The 17470-nt window shown below is 32.3% G+C and overlaps 3 protein-coding genes across 4 annotated transcripts in view; 2 read left to right on the forward strand and 1 right to left on the reverse strand.

The window, feature by feature from the left end:
• The window catches only part of LOC108916306 (dual specificity testis-specific protein kinase 2), a 67882-nt gene extending 54645 nt beyond the window's left edge, over positions 1 to 13237 (forward strand). The window contains exons 3-5 of the mRNA XM_018722521.2: positions 371 to 699; positions 7646 to 7830; positions 11386 to 13237. Coding sequence (XP_018578037.1) covers positions 371 to 699; positions 7646 to 7830; positions 11386 to 12251 — 1380 coding nt within the window. The 3' untranslated portion in view covers positions 12252 to 13237. The remainder of the gene's footprint in view (positions 1 to 370; positions 700 to 7645; positions 7831 to 11385) is intronic.
• A 113-nt stretch (positions 13238 to 13350) lies between these two features.
• LOC108916307 (B-cell CLL/lymphoma 7 protein family member A) lies at positions 13351 to 14322 on the reverse strand. Its single transcript, XM_018722522.1, has 3 exons — positions 14099 to 14322; positions 13857 to 14041; positions 13351 to 13759 (listed from the first exon to the last, which is right to left on the reverse strand). Exons 1-3 carry the CDS (start codon positions 14185 to 14187, stop codon positions 13635 to 13637), a joined length of 399 nt encoding a protein of 132 aa, XP_018578038.1. The 5' UTR covers positions 14188 to 14322; the 3' UTR covers positions 13351 to 13634.
• A 544-nt stretch (positions 14323 to 14866) lies between these two features.
• On the forward strand, positions 14867 to 17470 carry LOC108916310 (mRNA-decapping enzyme 1B). Of its 2 annotated transcripts, XM_018722525.2 has the most exons (2): positions 14875 to 15014; positions 15228 to 17470. In XM_018722525.2, the coding sequence occupies exons 1-2, from the start codon at positions 14891 to 14893 to the stop codon at positions 16052 to 16054; spliced, it is 951 nt and encodes a 316-aa protein (XP_018578041.1). In that variant the 5' UTR covers positions 14875 to 14890; the 3' UTR covers positions 16055 to 17470. The 2 variants fall into 2 exon arrangements, with proteins under 2 accessions (XP_018578040.1, XP_018578041.1); XM_018722524.2 differs by having other exon boundaries at positions 14867 to 17470.

The following is a 17470-nucleotide window of genomic DNA, read 5'->3' on the forward strand; positions in this document are numbered from 1 at the left end:
ATTAAAATAAATATATTTGGTTTCAAATATATGTAAAGACAAACTTTCAAAAATTTCTCTTTTTGACCTTGTTTTATGGCAGGAATTTATTCCACTTGATGCACAACTGTTTGCACAACATTTGTACAACCATATGTCTGCTACGTTCAGAATGGAATATTTTTTTAAGAAAAGAGGTATTGGTTAAATAGTATTTGATAAATTTCCAGATCTAGCTATGCAACTGGAACTTCTGAAGTTGCCTTTCTTTTTTTAGATTTATATTAATAATAAAAATGATAATAAAATAATAATAATAATAATAATAATAATAATAATAATAATAATAATAATAATAATAATAATAATAGTAACCCCTTTTTTGTTTCAGAATGTCCTCATCAAACGCCTGGAAACCAGCAGGCTCCAGGCCGTCGTGGGCGATTTCGGCCTGTCCACCAACATACCGGACTCCAGCAAGACGAAGCTGTGCACGGTGGGTTCCCCTTACTGGATGTCGCCGGAGTGCCTCAAGGGTCAGTACTACGACGAGCAGAGTGACGTATTTAGTTACGGAATAGTGTTGTGCGAACTGATTGCCCGCGTCGAAGCCGATCCCGATTACCTGCCCAGGACTGACAATTTTGGACTAGATTATCTAGCGTTTACGGAATTGTGCGGGTCGAATGTAGTACCTGAGTTTTTAGCTTTAACTTTTAGGTGAGTAAATGGTTTTAATGTTAATTTGTTGGAGAAGGTTTAAAGGAAAAAATGAATTTGGAGATCAAATCGATGAGGTGTTATTATTTCTCGTTATTCTAATTCAAAATGTGTTCTGAATAATGAATCTGAAATTGCTACTTGTGGGAATAGGTACTTTAAATGTGTCTATCCAATGATGTCACAAACTTGAATATATGCAGATTCAGAAATATTTTATCCACATGTCTATGCCTGAGCACAACCACATATTGTTGCCAATTTGAGGATTTTTTCCTTAGTTCTAGGGATCTTTTTAATCAAAAACTTCTATTCATTTTTTCACACCTATACAGGGTGTTCCAGAAAGACCTCCCGTAAATACAGTTTATCTCCTCTTGTTTTCAAGATATAGAACGACAAAATAAATTTTTTAAAATAGAATTTTTATGAAAATTTCCAAACGGTGCGAAATATTTTTATTAAATTTAGTATTCCAGGATTTTTAAGAATGTCAAATACGCTGGTTATGTTTTGAATATTTCATAGAGGGCGCTAGTTATGCTACATTCCTTTTACATTTTAAGTTCTAATATTTTTAAGGTTAGGTTTTTTACCATTCGGGCTCCAATTTTTTATGTACAATTTTATTTTCTAAAAATAATGTACTCTTATTAGAACTTCCTAATGTGGACAGTTTTCGAGAAAAAGGGCTTTTATTTAAACTCTTACATTATGGTGTATAAAATAAGTGACTTTTCTCAAAGTAGGCTTATGTCAAAACTTATTGATGGATGCCTCATAAACAACGCATACATTCTTAGTAATATTTTAAACTCTAATTAACTTTATATCAAAATTTTAGTGACTGTAATTAGTCATTACTAACTACGATCACTAAATTTTTTATATAAGGTTAATTAGAGGTTAATATATTACTGAGAATGTATGCGTTGTTTATGAGACATCCATCAATAAGTTTTGACATAAGCCTACTTTGAGAAAAGTCACTTACTGTACACCGTAATATTGTAAGAGTTTAATTAAAAGCCTTTTTTCTCGAAAACCGTCCACATTAGGAAGTTCTAACAAGAGTATATTATTTTTAGAAAATAAAATTGTACATTAGAAATTGGAGCCCTAATGGTAAAAAACCTAACCTTAAACAAATTGGAACTTAAAATGTAATAGGAATGTAGCATAACTAGTGCCCTCTATGAAATATCCAAAAAATAATTAGACCGGGGTAGTTGGCAGCCTTAAAAATCCCGGAAAACCAAATTTCATAAAAATATTCCGCACCATTTTTATAAAAATTTTATTTTGTCGCTCTGTATCTCGAAAACAAGAGGAGATAGACATATAGTTCATATGACAAAAAGTTCTTATTTTTTGTCGTACTATCACCCTTTGTATTTACGGGAGGTCTCTCTGAAACACCCTGTATATGAAAAATTTTACACAAAGAAATTAATTATTCCAAATAATTGAGGGGAAAAAATAGAATTATTAGAAAATTGACATCATGTCTATCTACCTGTATTTAAAATGTACCAAGGTGAGTTATTTACAATCATCGATGACGTTATAATCATTAACTATTGTTAGAATAATATTTATTACTGTACGTACTAATGATTCTAATTCAGGATGATTGTTTCATAAAATAGATATTTAAGAAATAGGACCCTCGATAAGTCAAATGCTTGAGTGTTATATAAATATATCATAAATCATTTTTTAAAATATTTATGACTGGTTTGATGTTTATTACCCTTATTTTATATTACATTCTAGGGAATTCCATCAGAGAATTCTATGCAAAATTTTAAATTTTAACCAAAAATTTTCCTAATCTGAAAAAAATTTTCCAGGAGAAAATGTTCTATATACTTAGTCTCCATTTGTCAGCACCATTTTCCAAACTTATTTGTTTGTATCTCCTACATAAATATTATACAATGACCGTTATAAAGTTTGCACCTTGTTTTCACCGAATGGGAAACATGTTTGTTTGATTTAAAAAGAAAATCCAATAATTTTTATTTGTCTGAATAGTAAATAAGGACAACCTTAGCCAGCCAAAATTAAAAAATTATATTTTTCAAAAAATTGTAGAATTTATATCGGTCGGAAGATGATTAATTTGTGAGATACAGGGTGTTCAAATTTAAATTCCTGAAAAAAATTTTGTTAATACATACAGGGTGTCCCAGGATATGTGGGCAATCTCCCGGATGTACACAGGGGACGTTAAAATAACATGACAAGTTCTTATAAAAAATTTTCCTAGAGGGTCCCCCAACAGAAATGCAAGCTCCTAGAGGGCGCCCCTGAAAATCGAATACCTTGTGTAATTTAATTATTTTTTAATACGATGGACAACAGAGGATCCAACAATCTTCAATTCACAAAGCTAGGGAATGCATAACATTAGAAGGAACTCATGTTGAACCGACATACAAAATGATGTAATACAAATCATATTGAACAAAAATAGTTTTTTCTCGAAAACAGTTCATTTTATTGATATCAAGAGTGCCTTTTTTAGTTTAAGCTATCTAAAAATATTATTTTTGTGCCTTTATCGCAAAAATTGACATTATTATTATTATAGCTAGTCCGTGCCTGACAAAGCAAATGAGCCAAATTGTTTTCATGGGTCAATTTTTAATAGACAAGGCGAAATGGGCGGCTTCGTATGAAAAAATTAGTGGATTCGATTTTTTTGCATAATCACATCCGTGAGATGTCTCTGAATGAGGATCAAAATGTTACCGGCCGGTAACCTGGTCACAATTTTTTTAAACTAATTTTTTTAAACAAATTGCAAAAACAAATTGCAATAATAATATACGTTTGCAATTATGCTCTTAATACGTGTAGTTTAAAGACATCAGAAGTACATGAAATATTTCCTAAGTTTATACCCATTCCACACGTTCGAGAAAAAATATTTAACCTACAGCGGCGCGGGAATTTCATTGCGATATTCGCAAATTCAAAATTAGATATTATTTAAGTAAAGTAGATATATTATTATTGTTATTATTATTATTATTGTTACTGTTTAGAAATTTATAATATCAATAAACAAATAATAATGTTAATAAATAAAAATTCAGCATTGCTAAAATGTATCAAAAAGTGAGGTGATGAATATATACACGAGGTCGGCGCAGAGTGGCGTGCCCGAGCGGTGTGGCGCGCAAGTCAAAATGTATATTGTTAATAGGTAAAATAATACGCATTGCAATGTAATTACACTAAATAACTCCTCGGTATTTTGTCAAGGGATGTTTAAAAATTACTTTTAAACTTTAGTAACATCAAAAACTTGATTTTTTGTTATTGTTTTTGAGTCTTGAAAATGGCCGTTTTTGCATTTTTTCGTACATTAAATTGTTTATAACTCAGAAACCGTTGATTTTAGGAGCATAGTGCATAGGAACTATTTTGTTTAGAATACGCAGAAATACCTAATAAAACTGGAACTTTTTCTGGAGCAAAACAAGTTATTTTTGCAATTTGTTTAAAAAAAATTAGTTTAAAAAAATTGTGACCAGGTTACCGGCCGGTAACAGTTTTGATCCTCATTCAAGGACATCTCACGGACGTGATTATGCAAAAAAATCGAATCCACTAATTTTTTCATACGAAGCCGCCGATTTCGCCTTGTCTATAAGGAGTCTTATCTGTTGTCCATTGTATTAAAAAATAATTAAATTACACAAAGTACCTATTTTAAAAATTATTAAAAAAAATCAATTTTCAGGGGCAACCTTTAGGAGCCTCTGTATAGGGAGGCCCTCTAGAGAAAATTTTTATAGGAACTTGTAATGTTATTTTAACATCTCCTGTATAAATCCCAGATATTGCCCATATTTTGTGGGACACCTAGTATATCCAAAACACCTAAGACATACATAACTGAATACTAGTTAGAGTCAATCAAGGATGACATTTTATTATTTAATTGTTGCTCAAACTGCTTAATAATAAATACTATATGTAATTAAATTTAGTTACTGATTCAAATAACTAACGAATTTTATATAATTTGTACTCGTAAATGGATAAATTAAATAAAAAGTTTTAAGTCAAGTCTTAAGTAAATGTGACGACCTTACAATAAAAATTAATAACTGTATCATTGAGAATGACGCTTTAGGCAGTATTAAATTCTGGAAATTTATTTTGACGAAACCCTTAATTGGAAAGTGCATTGCAACCATCTCGTTTCCACCTTGAGTTCAGTAAATTTTTTATTTAAAAACATAAAAACAATTTTAGTCAAAAATCAAATAATCAATTTATATTACGCACAAGTAGAATCGCTTTTTCGTTATGGTGTCTGTTTCTGGGGTGATTCCACCCTCTCACATTCTGTTTTTATTTCACAGAAGCGTATTTTGCGCAATATTGCTGGTGTACCCAGTGAACATACCTGTATAGATATTTTTAAACTACAAAATTTTAACTTTAAGTTCATTGTTTATATTTGATGTGTATTTATGTTTTTAGAAATAGGCAAAAATTTTATTTAAGTAGGGACATACATGGTGTAAATACAAAGCATAAAAATAATATTCAGTACATTTTTCTAAATTGTCAATTACCAATAAGTCACCAAATTATTGGGAGTCTAAAATTTTTAATAAATTACCTGTTGAATTAAGTCAAGATAAAGTATCTTTTTATCAATTTAAAGTAAAGTTAAAATTATATTTAGTGACCAAATGTTTTTATTCCTTGGATGAGTTTTTTGCTTCCTAGGTTAAGTTACATTTGTTTTTACTTTAAATATTTGCTATACACATAACTGACTATTGTTATACAATTTGTAATTGTTGCAAAACAAAATAAAACATCTAATCTAAATGAAAAAATATCATATCAAGAAAAATGGGGCAAAATTTCACTTAGGCTTCCTATTTTTTCTTATAAAGGAAACCTGTGTAAATATTCATTTGTTTACTTTGTTTCGGAAAAGTGCATTTTCCAACGTTTTTCTGTCACTAGATAAAGTTGGGTATATACTACAATTCAGGATACATAATAAAAATGGAAATGGGAAAGTTAACAGAATAATTTAATGGCATTCAGCAATAGCGTATTGTAAATAAAGACCGACTACAACTCGAATTTTTAAATTTTTTAGGAAAAGAAATCATTCCAGATCTATGAAATTTTTTTAAGTTTAGAATTAGCCTCTATTGCTCGGATAAAATATAAACTTAACATATCACTAAAAATGGGACCCCCTTAGAATTTAAATTTTGATTTTCTCTCGAATTACTAATCTGATGTATTTTTTTTATTATATTTATTCTTCAGCAATTTTTATTAAAATTAAAATAATCCCTGTAACATATGCTGACTAAAATTACATGCATCTATTTGACGTATACGGCTACATTTAAAAGGACCATTTAAACAGGACATTTAGAAGATATGAAAATAAAAACATTAGGCGCAGTATTGGTAGACAGCTTAGAAACCATCATCGTCCGTGTTCCGCCCTTGAACATACTGAAAATGTGCTCAGAGAAATATAGAATAGATCAAGAAAAAATCAATGTCTGCTTTCAAATGTGTCTTAATAATGTGAAGTCTTCATAAATGTTTACAAGCCACGTAACTGCCGAGCTTAGGCAACCAACATTGCAGTGCTGATGCTAGTAACGAAAATTCCCTAAATATTGGTGTCACCAATATTAATGATTCGTTTACAGTGAAGAATGACAAACCGTTACGCCTACGCTCAAGATAATGTAATCGCTGATTGGTTGAATAGAATTTCACCAATCGCAGGCGGTGAAACAGAATGTTGTGTTCTCATGTAATCTCGATTTTATTGCTTGAATTTTACTGAAATTTAATTGGCAATGTTAAGGAAATAAAATTACGGTTCCAAACAAAATTACTGGTCACATGACTTGTAATCATTTATTAGTAGATTAGTAGAGATTATACCTCGCGGTAGAAATTATAGAGAGTGACTCAGACGTAATATAAAAACACTATTACCATAACGCCTATAAAATATAAAATGATTTTTATAACAGTTCAATATTATTTGTCTTGTATTAAATGATGTGCCGCTCTCTACGCATCGATAGAATCTATAATTGTCTATAGACTGAGTTACACTGAATGTCGATCTATATTCTATCTCTGTCTTTTGCATTTGGTAGAGAATAGGAAAATCCTTTTTTGGTGGGTGTAAATGGACTTGATTTAGCCGTCCTTGGAAGCACCATACCATAAACGTAGGTGAGGGGTCTAATTTCGTGGCTATAATAAATTTATAAATAAAAAAAAAAACATATCTGGACGTTTTAAATCGTTGTAATAATTAAAATGGATCAAAGTGCCCTTTGCAAACCGTCAAAAATATTAGATGTTATGTTTTATTATCTTTTTTCCATATTTTCTATATCTTTTTGCCTTTTATGCAGATACGCCAGTGGCTTTTTTTGTTTCCCGCACGCTTCATCCTCCTCACTAGTCCAAAAACTAGCGATGAGTCACTCTATAATTTCAACTGCGGAGTATAAATCTATTTTTTTTGTTTTTGGTTTTTTCAACTCATTTATCTTGTTACTGATTTTTTTCTGTTGTAAGTTTTTATGTATTTACAATAAACTGATGCTTTTGAATTTAACTGTGTATCTCAATGAATAACAAAGACAGCAACATGATTCAAAAAACAAATCGTTCGGAAAAAATGGGATTAATCAAGGAAGACATGCATTATTTTACCTGATATACAACTGTTGATTCTGATATGCTGAAAACCGAAGTTTTAATAAAAAATTTTATTTTAGAATTATTACTAAGGAAAATCTCTTTTGAAATTGAGGCCCGTTTTTAGCAATGCATTAAATTTGTTGTTAAGTGTGCTTCAATGATCAAATATGTACATTTTTAGACTCGTAGCTTATTTAATAATTTTTATTTCTAGGTGTTGTGCTATCGAGCCTAAGAGTCGTCCAACATTTACGGAGAATGTTCGTACGTTAAGTGATATTTTGACTGATATGAAAATGGCGGCCGAGAAAGAAGCCAGGATGACGAACTGCGCAGCTAAAAGCGAGGAACAACTCCCCGTCCTATCCATCCAATCGTGCGTTCCTCAACACCGTAAAAGTACGTATACTGCACTTAAAAGTTTTAAGTGGTACAAGAGCTTTTTTCTTGACTGTTTGCTTTATTGCAGCGAGTTTAATTTGTTTAAACCTGTTTATAGAATATATAGTGACGTAGATGTTCAGTGTAATTTTTTATAATTTTAATAAATGGCTTTCTTTTTAATGCTGTTTTAATGTGTTGCATGGTGTGGTAGCAGGGGGTAAATATAACTGCCAATAGTTTTTGTTCTTTTTCGATGTGGATACGTCTAATAAACTCGTTCATAAAATCAGGGTGGGCAACATCTGGTTGATGTTGGCACGAAGAAATATTACAGGGTTCGTAGCGCCCTGGAATGCCGGGAAAAATTAGGAAATTCATTATTCTTTATAAAAAACAGGGAATTTTAAAAGTATTCATGAAAGTCAGGGAATTTGATGTTTGCAACTGGAAATTTTGTGGAAGCCGGTCCTGGGTTCTTGAAAGAGAAAAGTATTTGTGGTTTTGAAACCTTTATAAGAGGTTCTTTGGGTATAAAAAAAATATGGGGTCCAGTCTAGGAAAAGTTTAATGCATAAATACCAATTAGTGTGTAAAAATGACCTACAAGTGCCCTCAATTTTTTTTATGTCAGGGAAAACCCGGAAAAGTCTTCTATATTACTTTTGAACTAAGAACCCTGTATTGTTTCAAATAATTTTTGCACAAAAAAAATCAAAAGGATATAATAATACTGGGTGTCCCACAAATAAGGGCCAACATTTTAACATATTTAATTAATGAAAAATAACTCGTGTCTAATATACAGAGTGCCCCAGAATATGTGCGCAATTTCGGGTTTATACAGGAGACGTTAAAATAACGTGACAAGATCCTCTTAAAGTACTTTGTGCAATTTAATTATTTTTAGGAAAAAACAAATATAAATAAAAGTAGCATTTTTTTAAATTTTGTGTCTGTCGTAAAGGGTGTAAAAAAAATTTACATTATTGTGCTACAGCTAGTCCCTGGCAAATGAAATAAGCCAAATTGTTTTCAAGGGTCAATTTTTAAAGAATCTTGCCTGTTCTCCATCGTATTAAAAAATAATTCAATTACACGAAGTATTTTAAAAAAAAAATGATTTTCAGTCGCGTCCTTTAGGGACCTGTAACTTCTAGGGGGGGGGGGGCCTCTAGGGAAAATTTTTATACTTGTCATGTTATTTTAACATCCTCTGTATAAATCCGAGAGATTGCCCACATATTCTGGGACGCCCTGTATATTAGACGAGTTATTTTTGATGAATGAATATGAGGTTAAAACTTTGGCCCTATTCATTTTTCTTTGTACAAAAATTATTTGAAATAATGCAGGGTTCATAGTTCAAAAATAATAATAAACCCGACAGATTGCCCACATATTCTGGGACACCCTGTATACATTTTTTAAGTCTTACATCTTTGTCTAATATTATTTACTCCTATATTGGATATAACGATGGAATTTGGAAGTCCCGATTTAATCCTATATAAATACCATATTAAAAATATCGTTTACCATGACAAAATACGGCCTTAAAACCAATGCACCGCTCTTCCGCACGCTCACGATTTTGACACCAGTTAGTACGTTTGGGATAAATTACGACTTATCTACGCACACAGTTATATGAATTAATTACCGCTTTCTATAACGATGTCGAAGAGAAAAGTGTTTAATAAAGAAGAAAAATCACATATAACATAGAGATTAAAAAACGGAAAAATTAATGCAAGCAAGTAAAAGAATGTGGCGTGTCATAACTACGATTTCAATAATTTGGAAGGATAGAAATAAAGTAGTCTCTATTCGTTAACAATTCATTGAAAACGAAGCGCGCGAGATCTTTTGAACACAAAGCAATACATGTACATACTTAAAGACTTGTATTGTAAATTTATCATTTTTTCTATAAAAATTTTAAATAAAATATATGTAATTGCTTATTACGTCTATCGGTTATAACAACCGTAAACAAACGTTCCCTTGAAGATCGTTATAACCGATTTTCACTGCATCTAAGTAACTTACATGAATGTTTTGTGCGATGATGTAATTTCTCCGGAAAACAACATAAAGAAAAATAATAAGCACCTTTTTTGTGGTCTATATGCTGGATATCGTAGTACTAATTATGTTCCAATATAGGCTTTCTTACCCGAAAAACTTAATTCAAAAAAAGACTAGTCGATTTTCTTTTTATCGCTTACACATATTTGCAAGATCAACGACGGTTTTATTCAGAATCATAGATAGCGTTGTGGATAGGCCTACTTGGTCATATATCGTGTACTTGAAATTGGCAATTTTAAAGATGGAAATGTGTGCAATACAAAAAGAAACGAAGTTGTTCAATGAGAGAGTGGTGTAGGAAACGGGAAGAGGATTTCCATTTGAAATTATTAATTTTAAGTCTTATGAGAATGCAGATTTTTTTTGTCTTTCCGCTTAGAATGCACAACAATTGTATAAATAGGAAACTGATATCTAAGGAACCGTATGGCAGCTCTTGGAAATCGATTAGGTACTTGTAGGATACATAATTTATAATAATTCTCCTTCAAACTGCTGTCGTTGACTAACTTAACCTCCATATGCGTGACACCGGCACCGCCGCGGTATTATTTGAAATTCGCAGGTGTGATATATGATGTATATTTCAAGCTTAGGCATCCAAACAAGCAGAATGATCAAACGCGAGCGACCGAACGCCAAGCCGAGCACGCCAGCCAAGTGCAACGTTGCCAAATCTAAAGGCTTACTACATTAGTCACTAGCGAATCTACAGAAACTCTCATTTGACTTTAGACGTACCTGATAAACCTCCTTGAGGGCCACACAGATTTCGTTCAATTCGCGCGAATTGGGCAACACAAATCTATACGAAAGTGCCAGGTACACAGTGTGTGGAGAAAAAAGTGATACGGTTTCACCGTCGTGCAAAATCTGTTTCAGTTAGATATTGTGGCCTTTCTTACTTCACACGATTTAGTCCGTACGGTCCTGTTGGCACGAATAGACCAAGTCTGTGGGGGCCCTTCAAGTTACATCCTCTATATATATGAAGAAATTATCATAATTCTTTAAAATATTTTGTTTTATAAAAGAAAAATAAATTCCAACTGAAAATGTATTGCTTTTATTTAAACAAAAGAGAAAACGTATTTTGTACCATCAGTTTCATATTTTTAGCACAATAAAATTTGTTTCAAGATCCTTTTTATATAACAAAACATCTTTTCTAATCTCCTGTTTTTTTTATCCATCTTTATTTTTAAAAACATCCATAACTAAATGTGTGAAGTCAGTTTTAAATTTAATATAAATAATTCACTTGCGAAAGCATGTAGGAATATTCGTAACATACCTGGCTTGTTGTGAATATTTTGCCCAATAACTTGCACAATTTTGCAAAATGAATTCATCACAAGTTCTTAAGTATTGGGGCATAAGCATGTGTTATAACCACCTAGGTCCTTTTTTTGTATAATAAATTGATTCTATATTCTTACATTTAGAACATCACATTTTATATCTGCATTTCTATTTCAGTTGTCCACCGACGGTCGTTGTCAGAGGACGTATCGATGCTGGCGATTTCTATGTACGCCACGCCTAGCGATAAGGCTCGCCGCCACGCCCTCATAATGTGCCGACAGGATCCTCACTACAAACCGCGTACCACTAACCCGTTCGCCGCGCTCACTCACTTCCACGGCGTGAAAAAGTTCCTTGGCAATTTCTCTTCTTGCTGCGAGATGCCGTCGAGTTTCATCGAATCGACAGAATCACCAAAGTCTCTACCCGGCTCACCCACCGCATCGCGGAAGGCCGCTACAATGCGGTCCCCACTCTTCGTACACTCCCTGTGCAAGGGAGGTTCTAGTTCTAATTTGACGGAGTTTTGCACAAACGAAATTCCTAGTACTGGCCTCAGACGTAGAGGTTCCTGCGAATCCGGCTTCTACTCTAGCGTGGGGGAGTGTCTCTCGCCTAGCAGCTTGTGGGGCGACAGCGGAACCGCTGTGAGTTCCATAAGATCGTTGGATGAATTGGAACCCGCTGAGCTCCACGCGCTTTGTAAAAGAGCTTCTTCAATTTGTACCGATAGCAGCGAAGACATATCTAGCTTGACCGGCTCGGACTGGACCCAAGATTTAAAACCCTCTAATATAATGGATATCGTTAACTATTTCGAGAAGAAGGGTGCGTCTTTAAGGCATCCCGGGGGCGTCAGGGGCAGCTTGCAGCTTAGTTCAAGAATAGCAGCTTTAAGGAGATCCTTAGAAAAACATACTAGTTCAACGGGGGCCTCGGGCTCCAATTCACATTTGACGCCCCAGCGGCCCAAGTGTTCTAGGCTCGTTGTGTGCGAGGGTGCTGTGAGATCAAAGTTGCCTCTTTTTGATAAAAAGTAGGCCAGTCTTCCTTGTTTTGTTTTTCTTCTAGTCAGATCGTACACGTCTAAAGGGAGTTATTAATCGAGGCCTAAGTGATGCTGTATTTAAAAAAAAATGTCTATATTTTATACTCAGATTGTATATATTTTAAGGAATTACTCTAAAAGTGACGCAATTCAATTCCTCAGTTGGTTTGAATCATTTGGGTAGTATTCCACGAGACTGCTTCGCAAGTTATAACAATTTATTTTTAGGGCTTAAAAATATTGGCCATGTGTAATATATTCTGCACTTTTGTTTGACGATTTTCAAAATAATATTAAATGTAGGTATAGGACAGAGGAAATATTAGCTAAATCGTGGCAACTCTTTCATAAACTTAGTGTACGTGCATAGGTAACTTCGAAATATTAAAGAATATTTTTCAAGTAAATATTTCATAAATTCTACAAATAAAACCGGAAGTCATATATTTTGATTAGATTATTTTGATTGTTATCCTCATTCATTAAACATATTTTCGGCAGCTCCTTCATATTTCTCTTTGATTGCTTATTATTGTAAATATTGTATATGGCCAAATATTTTAATTTAAAAGTAGTCATAAAAGGTGCTTTTTGTTGTTTGTTTCATATTTTTTGTAAAAAAGTTATGAATAAATATATTTCCTCAATTTTTTTTGTAATTTAAAATTACAAGGATAAAATAAATTGTTAAAACTACATTTAATTATTCTACAGAGAAAAAATGGGGTTAGTATTATGTGATTGAATGATCGAGTTATATTTTAAATTGGTTAATTGTTATTAGTTCTGTTTTAATGAAGGTGACCGTCCAACTGATGTATTAAATAATCGTGAGATGTATTATTTTTTATTTATGATTTAGTTTCCTTGTTGAGCAAGCAAGTATTAATACAGTTTGTAACGGTCTGTTGTAATCTTCCACAATGTCTTGTCAATAATATGTATACAAGTTGTTTAGAAATTAAATAATTTTTCATATCAAGTCTTGTTTATTTATCTACAACAGTATCCTAAATTGTAAGTACTTTTACGTTTTGCACATCCTTGACTACAGTGAAAAAATAAACAATTAAATATTTTTACTACAATCCTTGATTTTAGTTTTTAATACAGTATGAAAAAGATGACTTTTCACATTTTAGTAATTAATTTCTGGTAACATTTCCTTGAGAATCACACAAAACGTCACAGGTAGTTTTGAATGTTTTCAAGAAATAAAATACATATAAGGCTTTAATTGTATCTACTTCAACTGAATAAGATTTAAATTATATACAAAATTTTACATAAAAAAAACTAATATTTAAAATAAATCACCAATATGGTGACCTTAAAAATGTAGTTATTAACACGTGTTATAATATTCTCTCGAGTATCAGTCTGTTTTTAGTCTCTTAACGGCCACCATCTCACTTCCTTGAGAATTTGAGTCTTCAGAAAACGTCATGTGAGATGAGGAAAAATCTGTGGGTCCTTGTGAGTCGCTCACAGTGGAAAAACCTAAATAAATAACCTTCAGTCTACAATGTGATCCACATATAAAAGTAGGTTATATCGAATCATTCCTTTTTAATAAAAACGGTTTTAAAATACTTACAAGTGTTGGAATCTTCCGCCAAACTAAAATTCGAGTTGGAATTAGACGAGTCCACTGCATTTTTCCTTGCCATATTTTCTTTATTCTCTCTATGTTTTAAAGATTTTTTAGGATCACCACTCGTAACAGGAACCCATTTGTATATTTTCATGGTCGTATCTCCAATCGTAACCCATTTTTTCTCCCTATAATTCATGTAAGGAACTCATTTGAAAACTACTATTCATGTTTTCGTTACATACCAATGTCGGACCCGATCTATAACATTCATAACTTTTTTAATGTCATCCTTGGCTCTGCTGCGGGTCTCAGCTCTAATAGATCGAGACATTTTTCTTTGATATATATTTTAATTATAATCGCGGGTATGAAATCTTAGATATTGTACCATAAGTATACTTTTGAAGTCACTTCCCAAAGTAAAGAACGGCCATTTTTTAATCTGTTGACATCACGTATTTCACATTTGACATTCTCAGTAACACCAATAGCATGAACATGATGCAAACATTGTAAACCAAATGTCCCAAGTTGAAAGCTGCGTTTGAATAATGTTTTTATAATTTAGGTAACTTGTTTTATCGTCACCTACGAATGAACGTTTCGAATTGTTCATTTAGTGCAAATCACCTTCTCTGTAATGCAAATGTGCATGGTGTATGAATTCGTAAATTGGAGTAGTCGCATTAGCCATGTTGTTTTCCGAAATTTAGAAACATAAGTGTATTTTTTAGATATTCCATTATTTAGAAAACAGAAAGTAGTTACATGGTATTATCAACAATAATGAAATCTATTGACATAACTTGTAAGCATTAAGAATATTATTAGATTTAAAAATCCCTGACTATTATGGCGTAGATAGTACCACAAGTCACAAACACTTTCCCGCTTCCTGGAATACTAACGTCTCTCCTGTCCTTTTTCTTTCTCATATTTTGTAATGGAATATTGTTTTTCTGTTTCTGTCTATCACGGTTGTGTCTGTGGTTCCAATTTAGTATTAAATCATGGCTGATTCTGTTGAGTTGCGTATGAGTGTTACTTCTATAAAACGAGTGGATCCATATGTTAAAGACATTTTAGCAAGTGCTACACAAGTTGCTTTGTACATTTTCAATATCTCTACGAACGAGTGGGAAAAGACTGATACAGAAGGTGCGTTATTCATCTATAGGAGAAATGGGGAACCATTTCATAGCATTATGATCGTGAACCGCCGTAACACTAATAATGTGATTGAACCGATAGTAAAAGAATTTGATTATCAGATGCAAGTACCTTTTTTGTTGTACAGGAATTCTAAGAATAAAATATTTGGTATTTGGTTCTTTAACAGGGAAGAGTGTATTCGTATAACATTTCTTTTAGAATCTCTAATGGAAGGCCTTAAGGATAAAACTGACGAGAAGTCAAAGCGAAAAAGCAACAATGTTGACATTTTCAGCATGTTGTCAAAAGCTCAAGAGAACTTCAATAAAACCCCTTCAAAACAAGATGGACCTCCGACATTTTCTTCAACTCCAAGAGTGCCAGACGGTACTTCTCAAAGTGTTATGGACTTTTTTGCAAAAGCTAGCACTAAGAGTACCAAAAAACCCAGTGTACCAGGAGAAAACGGTGAAAATGTGTTGCAAAGGCTTATGTCAAACCCCGCTCATAGCGTAGAACATATAGAAAAGCAACAACGTTCAATAACTCCACATGAACAAGTCAATGCGAGACAGAAGTTTGTTAACTCGGATAGAAGAAGTGTGCCTATATCATTTCCTGGAACAAGTACCGGAGATAAAAGGAATCAGTCGGAAAATGGAATCTCCTTAGTTAACCCCCTTATACAAGGTCCTTCACCATTATCATTTCTACTTCAGAGTCAGGCACAAGCACAGTCTGAAAAGGAAGAGCCTCTGGATTTGCTTGGAACATCCCCATTCGCTCAATTCTTAGACAGTTCTCAAAAACCACATCTGATGACGCCTATGATGTTTACGACAACTAAGCCAAAAGAAAAGGTAGACAACACTCCATATGGCAGCTTCGTAGATGACAAACAAGAACAGGTAGATTTATTGACTGAAAAGCAACTAGCACAGGCTCTGATATATTTGTTAAAGAATAATACCGAATTTACAAAACAAATTCACGAAGCCTATGTGCAGTCTATAATGCAAAGAGTTAATCTAAACAGTAATACATAAATCATTTCTGTAATTTATTACCTATTAAAGTTTTATTTCTCTGGACATTGTTGATAAGATAATTGTAATATATATATATATTGACTAATGGAAAAATATTTTTGTTTTTTAATATATTGGACGTGATTCCGAGTTGAATTTTAATTTTGTAAATAATTAAGTGCATTCAAATATTCAGAACCGGGCAGTTGAATTCATTGTTGTTTATGTAATTTAGGGATGGATATTAGAAGCAATGTATTATGCTTCCTCATAAAAGTAACCAATTTTACTGTGTATATTTAAAGTATACTGTTGCATATGATGTTTAAGCATCTGTTTATTGGAAAATCCATAATGGTTCTATAATTAGAAAACGTTTGTAGGCAGGTCAATAATTCCAGTATATATGTATTTAGTATATGACCCAGAATTATTTTTTAAACAGTAATATGATTTTTGTTTGATGTTTATTTTTTTTTTTCATTTTTGGCAATACTGATAGATTTTATTTTTCTCAATTCAATTCTATAGTAATTAAAATGTTTACATTTAAATTTCGGAAGGTCTGTAATGAATTCCTACCAAAGAAAACGCTGCTTAGCTGACTACATGACTTCATTATACTAGTAGTGGTGATTGAAAAAGGTTAACAACCCCATTTTAAAATAAAATTAGTCAACTAATACCTGATTTCCGGTTGTTCTCGTTTTGAATTCTATAATCTGTTTCCTTTAATAGCAACGGTGGCAGCTGGTGAAAATTAAAGATGTATTATAACAAGAAAGGATTGGACACATACTGTTTTTTTTTGGATGATTTCTAGGCCCACGTAGAGAATTTTTTGAAAGTTCCAAAACGAAATAAAAAATTAAAATAAGGGTGGCTGAACAAATTTCAAAAGGACTTGCAGGTATATTTACATAAAATTTTTCTACAATTAACTGATGGATACAAACGGGTGCGTACTTACTTGGAAAGTGGAATCTTTCAGTATCAAATTAAAATTTAAATAGGTGCGACTAGAAAGAAAATTTGATTTTGTGAAAAATAAAAAACCATATATTCATATTTAAATTTTATTACCAAATTCTGTTCATATATGGGCTTAGAAATCATTCCCTAAAACATGGTGTGGGTTCATGAGTTATTATAAAAATATGACTATTTTAAACTTCACCACCACCAACCGGAATAGTCACATAATAATGTCCACAATATAATGTTATAATTTATCAAGCCAGATATTGGCTAACTCTTGTTCCACTATTTAACAAAGAGCAATATCGCTAAAGCACTAGAGGGTATCATTTGAATTTCAGTAAAAGTAAGTAGAATGTTTATATGAAGATTAATCTTAATTGTTTAAATATCCAAAGCCTTCATAAATTATTACAAGCCATGTGACCAGTAATTTTGTTTGGAACAGTATTATTA

The sequence above is a fragment of the Anoplophora glabripennis genome, unplaced genomic scaffold (genome assembly GCF_000390285.2).
Source record: "Anoplophora glabripennis isolate ALB-LARVAE unplaced genomic scaffold, Agla_2.0 scaffold1253, whole genome shotgun sequence".
Taxonomy (NCBI): domain Eukaryota; kingdom Metazoa; phylum Arthropoda; class Insecta; order Coleoptera; family Cerambycidae; genus Anoplophora; species Anoplophora glabripennis.

Bases quoted from the DNA above. Each gene is read 5' to 3' on its own strand.
- LOC108916307 (XM_018722522.1), bottom strand. From the start codon at position 14,187: ATGTCTCGATCTATTAGAGCTGAGACCCGCAGCAGAGCCAAGGATGAC. The intron at 14,042-14,098 runs GTATGTAACGAA...CATGAATTATAG, and splicing joins ATAGATCGGGTCCGACATTG to GGAGAAAAAATGGGTTACGA. The intron at 13,760-13,856 runs GTAAGTATTTTA...TTATTTATTTAG, and splicing joins GGCGGAAGATTCCAACACTT to GTTTTTCCACTGTGAGCGAC.
- LOC108916310 (XM_018722524.2), top strand. From the start codon at position 14,867: ATGGCTGATTCTGTTGAGTTGCGTATGAGTGTTACTTCTATAAAACGA.